The sequence below is a fragment of the Zophobas morio genome, unplaced genomic scaffold (genome assembly GCF_036711695.1).
Source record: "Zophobas morio isolate AGI-343-1 ecotype UQ-CSIRO unplaced genomic scaffold, CSIRO_AGI_Zmor_V1 ptg000201l, whole genome shotgun sequence".
Lineage (NCBI taxonomy): Eukaryota > Metazoa > Arthropoda > Insecta > Coleoptera > Tenebrionidae > Zophobas > Zophobas morio.
Genome location: NW_026972305.1, coordinates 124,774 through 133,379, shown reverse-complemented (window position 1 = coordinate 133,379; position 8,606 = coordinate 124,774). Strand labels below are relative to the sequence as shown.

At 28.2% G+C, this 8,606-nt stretch overlaps 1 protein-coding gene across 1 annotated transcript; it reads right to left on the bottom strand.

Moving 5' to 3' along the window:
* LOC135145906 (cell division cycle protein 27 homolog) lies at positions 1 to 4,065 on the bottom strand. The gene is made up of 12 exons (XM_064078027.1): positions 3,997 to 4,065; positions 3,809 to 3,906; positions 3,633 to 3,744; positions 2,985 to 3,027; positions 2,027 to 2,092; positions 1,574 to 1,741; positions 1,368 to 1,516; positions 1,178 to 1,313; positions 956 to 1,120; positions 832 to 900; positions 625 to 777; positions 1 to 42 (listed from the first exon to the last, which is right to left on the bottom strand). Exons 4-12 carry the CDS (start codon positions 2,988 to 2,990, stop codon positions 1 to 3), a joined length of 954 nt encoding a protein of 317 aa, XP_063934097.1. The 5' UTR covers positions 2,991 to 3,027; positions 3,633 to 3,744; positions 3,809 to 3,906; positions 3,997 to 4,065.
* Between the last annotated feature and the right edge of the window lie 4,541 nt (positions 4,066 to 8,606).

Below are 8,606 nucleotides of genomic sequence, written 5' to 3'. Positions count from 1 at the left end.
CTAGGAAGGCCTTTTCTTGTGCAATCCGTGAAGCATTTTCAGCTACGCACTCTCGCAGTTGAGCGTGATATGCCTGTTTATAAAAAGTTTCAGAAAAAAATTTTAAACTTTTTTATTATAAAGAAAATCTAAAATTGTAGGTTTCATATAAAGTTTGATAATAATAGGAAAGGGGGGGAGGGGGTGAACTTTATAATGTTTAAAGATTTGCTATAAAAGAGTAACAAAAAAAAATAACAAGTTAAGAAAAACTTTTTTATAGAAATAAACACCATTCCGAGATAACAATAAAGCACGGAATTGGCGCTATTTATTTCAATGGCCTTTTTAAAATGATATTCGGAGCCAGAATAATTCTCCTGTTGAAAATAAACCATTCCAAGACCGTACCTTCCAAAAAGTAATGATAATTATAATTAGTTGATTTTCACTTAAACGAATTATTTTTTTATTTTTATTGGAAAAACTTTCGCCTAAAAAACTTTACGTATACTATGTTTGTTTTTCTAGACGGACTAAATTGACACTGGAAAGTATGAAAAATTTAATGGCTCAATTTAAGATGAATTTGAAAGCTTTAATGCAAAAGGAGACAAAATGTTTTATTTTTAAAACACCCCCCACCCGCCGCCTCGTTCGAGGGCCCAACCAGGCGTTGTAGTGGCGGGGATCCAAGCGGACGGCCGTCTGGAAATGCGTGGCTGCCTTCGAAAGGTCGTCTACTGCGACGTATTCGTGCCCGAGAAGAGTATACGCGTAAGCAAAGTTCGGGTTTACCTTTTCATATAAAAATTATTAATAATACAAAATCTTTTGAAGAACCAAAAGTACTTGTATTGCTCTCTCCATAAACTTCAAAGCTGCCTCATGGTCTCCCTGCGCGCTGAAGCAGTTTCCTACCTGCAGTAGACAACCATACACGTGTTTTTTACACACACAGAAAAAGTAAACGCACCGCGCACCATGCTTCTGCAGAAAACTTCTCCAGCGCCACCAGGTCTCTCGCCAAAAAAGTGATTTCCTTCTTTTTCTGGAGATGCCAGAGAACCGTCGAATAGACGTCTAGCCCTTCAATTTGATAGGGCGCCAGTCTCCGCACTTCCGCATAAACGGCTTCCGCCTATAACGAGTTATAGACATATAAATAAAAAAATACACGTGATAGGCAAACTTAAACTTTAGAAAACTTAGTAGACTCCACATGCGCCCTGGCGACTTTGGAGAGTATAAGCCCGGTGTTGTACTGCGAGGCAGGGAGTTGCTGAAATATATTAATAGCCTCGTCCAGACGGTAAAGGCCGAGATTCAACGTTCTCTCAGAGTTAATAGAAAGTGAGTAAAAAGAATAAATAATAATAAGTAAATACCCTTCAACAATCACTAGAAGAAGGGCATCCAGCGAGTCGACCACGACGCCGGAAACCTCCGAGTCACATGGCGAATCGCGTGGTGTAGAGTGATGATATGATTGACTCAAGGCGGGTGCAGGGGACCACACGTTTTCGCTGTTAACTTTCTATAGAAAAAACAATCGAATGGAATAAGAGTAGTGCCCTTTAAGAAAGTAAATAACCAAAAGGTCATCGCTACTCGCACTCAACACTTCGGTACTTGTATTAGTAGTTGTACCAACACTTTTCCTATAGATTTGCTTGTCGTTTATTTTATTATTATTGTTATTATCGTGTATGGACGAACAAGAGCCAAAAAGAAACTTTCGGGGAACTCTGGATTCCGAAAACTGCTTAAAAGTAGTTACGAAGGTTTATTATGAGTAATTTTGTTTTTCATGAAAAATTATTGTATAGATTTTAAAAAAGATTTTATATTATAACCAAAATAATTATAAAAGTTATAAAAGCTGTTAAAAAATATATAAATTTTGCTATAAATTTTTTGGCTCATAAAAATTTACTATATTTAAGCTTTGCTTTAAAACCTAAACGCTAACAGTTCTAGCCGGAGCAAAATAAAGCTTATTCGGCTACGGTTAAGGAATCGGAAGCAATATATATATATAAGGAACCAAATTCACTCGTCTACTAGCAAAAGGCGCTTTATTTTTTTTGATTGGCTGCAAGGAAACTTTATCCTAAAAAAATCTTTTAGATTTCTTTTTTTAAAAAACTTTTATTATTAAAAATTAGAAAAACTGTACTCTAAATATTATATTTACAATAAATTAATTATAATAAAACTTGAATCTTTTGTTAATAAATTAAAAGCAGGAGAAATTTTATAAATAAAACATCAAAAAAATAATAAATCAAAAATTAAAAATTTAAAATTATTAATTATAAAAATGAAATTATAAAAACTAAATAATAAAGCAAATAGAAAAATTATTAATAACTAATAAATTAATTATAAGAATAAAATATAAAAAATTAATTAAAAATTAATACAAATTAAACTATTAATAAATAATAATTAATAGTAAAATAAATAATAAAAGTAATAAAAAATAAACTACTAATAATTAATTATTTAAACTATAATATAAATAAATTAAACTTTTTTACTTGTTAATTATTTAAAGCAAATCAACGAATTCCGATTAAATTTTTAAATGAACTTTTTTAGATAAAAAATTATTTCAAGTATAAACTTTAAACGTAACGAAATAAAATTAAACACAACCAAATCTACAATTTTTTAATAATTTATTTCCTTAAATTTTTTTACAAAAATCTAAATCTTAAAATTAAAAAAATTATTTCTAAAAAAAAAAAATTTACACAATTTTTTTAATAATTTACTTCCTTGAATTATTTTATAAAAATCTAAATCTAAAAAAAAAACTTAAAAAAAATATTATTAATTAATTTAAAATAAAAAATTAACTCTGAAAAATTTATTTCAAATTTTTAAACGATTTATTTAATTAACGTTATAAATTTTAATTAGAATTGTGAAATTAATAAAATTCTATAGAATAAATAATATAATAAATTTTGAAATATAAATTTTTAGCTGGAAAAAACCTTCATGGTGGCCGATAAAGGAGTTTTTAAAGTATTTTCGGATCTACAAAAAATTAATTGATTTCATAATTTATACAAATTAATAATTTTAGAGTAAAGTGCATTCCAGTTAAAAATAGACAACTTTATAGAGCTCAGCTTTAATAAAATTGTTATCTAATAATTTCATAATTTTTTTTTTCATATAATAAAATCTTAGAAAAATTTACATACAAGTATTATTTATTAACTTATTAATTAAAATACTTATCAAGTAAATAATAAATGATTTCGTTAGATAAAATTAATTTATGTGGAATTTACAAAAAATTGAAAAATAATTACAAGTTAATACAAAATATAATAAAAATAAAATTATAGAAATCAAATTTAAAAAACAGATCAAATAAAACCAAATTTAGTAGAATTTTTTAAAAATATAAATAACTATAAATTATAAAATAACAAAAATAAATATAATAGAAAATAATTGTTAATAGAGAAATCATCAAAAAAACAAAATTATTATAAAGTAATAAAAATAATTTGCAAGTTAATTATAAGCATATAAATTATAAACAAAAAAATAATAAAATAAATTAAATAGAACTTAAATTAAAAAATATTTATTGAGCAGTTGCAAACAAGTTTATTATAAAAAAAACATACAGACGAATGGCTTTGTCCAAAGAGGACTGCTGAAAAGGTATACTAAAAGAGTGAGCGCTCAAATTAGTACTCGACTTGTTATTCTTATAAAAATTACAAACGTTGCTTTTCCCTTAATGTTTATGTATTAGTGTCTTGAAAATAAAAATAAAAAAATAAATTAAATCTACGTATACCAAGATGGCAAAGTTGAAAAGCTGCGGGTAAATGGACACGTTCGTGCTTGAGACAATTTTCATAATCTAGACTAGCTTCAAGGGTCCTGCCTTCAAGGCTGGTATTAAAGGAAATCAGTATAGAACTCGCAAAAAAAAATTCAAGAATCGAAAGATTAAATTTTTTAAAAACAAAATAAATCACCTACATTTTAATTTCCCCTGCTAACTTATAACACAAGGAAAGCAAAAAGGAAGAATTTTTCGTTTCTTCATCTTCAAGTAAAGCAGTTAAAACCCGTTCGGCTTCCTACAAATAATAGGCATTAAAAAATTTTCTAAGTTAAAAAAATAACTTTATATATACTTATAATAACTTTTAAACGCGTTAATTTGACGCAGGTATAAGCAAAAAAGTATCGAGATTCAGGAGAAACGCCGGAATATAGCACTCTATATGCCTGTCCATATTTCTGGGAGCTCAGATAGCAAGAGCCAAGAAGGCGTAAGCTTTCTTCCGTGCGGACTAAGGTGAATAGTTATAATAATAAAAAAATACTATTAGCCTAAATTTTCACTAAATACACTATTTAAAACTAAAAAGATGGAATAACATGGTCATATTTATAGCTATTAAAAGTTCAATAATATACTCTTACTAAGGCTGCTTAGTAAAATTATAGTACTAAATTATAAAATTAGATCTAAAATTGAATAATTTCTAATAAGGATGGTTAATACTTTCAGCGTGGAGGATAGTAGCCAGATATATAGCGCTATCATACTGATAAAAATCAAGTAATAAGTGGCTTTTCTGAAACAAAAAAGCAACTGCCTCCTGATCAAATACACAATCTTTATAGGTAACCGATGGGATTCCTTGAGGAGCACAAAATGGAAGATTGCTCATTTTTCTTTAATAATATGAAGTGATATAAGAAAACTATTTAGCGGTAAAGCAGTGATAAGATGACGATTATAGTTGAAGAACAAACAAATAAGTTAATCTATTTTATTACTAATGCTTGTAATACAGCAAACTCGCCCTCAAATGGAGTCGCACATTGAAACATCTGGAAAAAGTTCTTTTACTTTATTGGCAAGGTCGTTGTATTGGTCTTTCTACATGTATATTTATTATTTTTTTTCTTGCATTATTTGACGTTATTAGTACTAAGAACTTTACATTTTTCTTTTAAGTAGGAGTTTGTAAGTTACTCTAACATTATTTTCATATTTAAAGGCATAGATAATATGCACTGTTTACTATTCTTAAAAAGTTGTATGGTATGCTAATTTTAATAATATAGCACGTTTAGTGCATATTAATTATTTTACAGGGTGTCTACATTATATGAAGGATAATATTCAAAATTGCCAAGTATTTCATAACTTTTTATAAAGGAAGTTTGAATTATATTTATATAAATAAATTTTGAAGCTTGTTTTTGTTTTGGTAATCTACTATAAGGCGTCGTAACAATAGTTGTGTTTCTTGCTAGTTTGTGTTGCTTTGTAAATTAGGCTCTTTACTTATCTAAATTAATGCTGTAATTAGAAGATAAAATAATTAAAAAATTAATAGTATATCTTTATAGTTATATTAAAAAAATTTTTTGTCTTAAATTGTAGAACATTAACTAAAAGTCTATTTAATATTGTTATATTTGAAAAATTAAAAAGTTTGTTGAATTATGTTTTTTGAAATATCCCAAGGGGGTGTGTTTTAAGTTTTAGCTTTATAAGAGGCGAGTTCTAAGGAAGCAGTGACTTTTTTAAAAGTTGGGAATCCTGTTAATAAGATTTTAATTAAGTAGTTGAAACTTTCCATCACGATTATAATGGAAAGCATCTGACATTTTTTTAAAGTACTCCTTTTTCTCCATAGATAGAACTATGTTTTGTTTTTAAAGAAAAATTAGTTTTTAGCTATATGATTTATAAAAGTAGAAATTAGAGTTTTTATTAATTTTAAAAACAATGAATTGTAGTTGAGGCTGATAATTTAGGTCTCCCGTTGGGTAAATTTTATTCCATTTTAACACTAATGGTTTGCGATCCCACTATGCATACCGTACTGATTTATTAATTTACAAACACTTGGATAGGCTAAATACACATGCAAGGAAGTCTTTGGAAAAGTAAATAATATGAGTGAAGGAGAAGAACAAAAGTCCTATACTAATTTAAGAAAAAATTCCAATGGTGGCGCCTTTGAGTAAATAACATTTACGGGCCTATGGGGGCCTGTAATTTCTCTGATTTAAATAAAATTATATTTTTTTAATACGTCCGAAAAAATAAAAATAAGTGATAGAACTAAAAAAAATACATCTTAAGAAAAAATTTTACAAGGTTAAAGATTTAGCATCCTGCTTACTTTAGATGACGTACACCGATATTGGTCCTATTAATATATATTTTTGTTTACAGCAAGTCTTTAGATTAAGTTATAAACATTACTCATTCTTTTTCATAACTGTCGCGAATTTAGATCTAAGCTAAACGATTGTTTATAAAAAACTGACCTTTAATTACACAATTATCATCTACGAAATTGAAGAAAAAAGGGGAAGAATATATCAGAAGTGTTACGGCGCTTAGGTCAAAATGTTAAGAGAGCAGGACGTTTAGGGCTTCTTTTACCTTTAAATCTTTAGTAACCAGGAACATTTTCATAGTAAAGACAAAATTAAGCATTTGAGGATGTAAATGAATACATTTCTCCCTTCTAAAGAATTATATAATAAAAGGGATGAAACTATTTTTTTTCTTAAGGTAACCTATTCTGCAACTACAGCATAAAAGTGTTATTTTTTTTGTCAATGGGTCGCCAATTGCAATAGCTTATTATATCTATTGTTGATTTTATAGACTGTGAGCCCCCGAGAACTTGATATAATAGACAGTAAAGTAATAGCATAAAGATAGTATAAAATATAATATTTATTTGATTATTATAGACCCCTTAGGCGCATTAAACAAAACTGTTCGACGAACAAAGCAAAGCAATATTGCAACCCGTGAACGAGTCAAATTTATATAATTACATATGAACTGCCCTTGGAGACCGCCACTGTTATAAACACGCCAACTATATCAAAGATAATAGTTAAAATGAAGTCACCTAGTAGTTGACTTGTACAACAGCAGGACGCGATAGGAGGGGAGGGCCGCTCAAGAAACTGCCAATATATTAGAATTACTAGGTTTAAAAGTTTGCGAGTAGTTTTTAAAGACATCTGGTATATTAACAATTTTATAATCAATGGGTAGCTCAAACGGATTTATTAAACCTTAGGACCTTTTCCACCGAATCCACCTATACATAGTGGCAGATGAAACAGTTTCTCCTTTTAACAAAGCGTATTATTAAGGCTTTGGAATTATTCACCCACGTAAATATTGTTACCTAGTTTCTCTAAGTTTATATTGATGGCATTTGACCTATAACCCGTAAACCCCTTTATCTGGTCTCGATCTCGTTTAAACTTTTATCCGTAATATTTAAATGTATACCTATCTGTATCTGTAACCTTTTCTACGACAGTTGGCCTCAAACAACTCTCGCTTCAGGCTTTAGAATTTTTTAAGAATTAAATTACGTTAACTATGATGATGGGTGGCAGAGACTTCACGTACCTATCATAGTATCCTTTTACTTTCTTTCCATAATGTCTTTGCTTCTTTTAAGGTGACCTAAGTCTATTTTCAAATATTATTTCTTAGAAAAGCGTATTTCCTATAATTTTTTATATATAAGCTTATCTAAGTGACGTTTCGTTAGCTTTCTTATATCAACATTAAAAAAAGTAAATTACAAAAGTTATAAGTAAATGTGACGAGTATAATGTAAACTTAAGCAGGTTAGTAATAATTAAATATTTTACAAATCATTTTTAAGAGTGCGCGTACTACACAAAAGTTTTTTTACCAAAAAATATTAATTATTCGCGAGTATTCCCTTCTTAAAAATAAGTTGTTTAAAGAAATTAAATTGGTATGAAAACGTTAAAAAGAAAATCGGTCTTTTTTATTCAGTATCTTGTTGAGTTTTGAAACAATTTTAACTAGCGAAAATTTAACCTAACCTAACAAAAATTTATATAAACTCAAAGAAAGGGACGGCTTTAATTACTTTATTGTAACTGAGTATAGAACATTTAGTTATCAGCAATTATTCCTACATTAAATACATGGTGTACAAAAGTTGCTTTATTCTACAAAGTGTAAAAAAGTTAAAAAGACTAAACATTAGTATTAGTATTTACAATTAAAAGTAAAACTTTTTTTTTTACAAAAGTTTACGATGGAAAAAGAATTAATCCAATTGTGAATTTTTAGTCAATTAATATTTAATTTTCATGTTTCTCTCTTTTGCGGCAGGGAAATGGTAAGATTATTAACCTATAGAAAGCGCAAGATAGGCAAAAGCCAATGTGAAATTAAGCGCCATAAGCGAAAGATAATATTTTTAATTTAAAAGTAAAAAAACTATGTTCTGCATGTACTCCTACGTTAACAAATATAAATTATAAACATTGTTTGTCACCAATGTTAGACACTATATAATTTAGTGAACTGAAGTATAATGAACATAATTCAGTAGATAAACTAATTATATTTTCCTTTCATTAGACCAGCGACGCTACTAAACGCGAGAGAGGGCAAAAGAACTATCACACTATAGAAGAAAAAATCTCTAAAGCTTATTTTATATATTTATAAAGTTGGCGTAATATAATCAGGCCAAAACCAGAGGAGGGTTCAAAATACTGATTAATCTGATTTATAATCTAGAGAGTAAGTCCACTGGATC

Bases quoted from the DNA above. Each gene is read 5' to 3' on its own strand.
- LOC135145906 (XM_064078027.1), bottom strand. The intron at 1,742-2,026 runs GTTCCTTATATA...ACTTTTAAGCAG, and splicing joins CTAGTAGACGAGTGAATTTG to TTTTCGGAATCCAGAGTTCC. The intron at 1,121-1,177 runs GTTTAAGTTTGC...AACTCGTTATAG, and splicing joins AGTCTACTAAGTTTTCTAAA to GCGGAAGCCGTTTATGCGGA.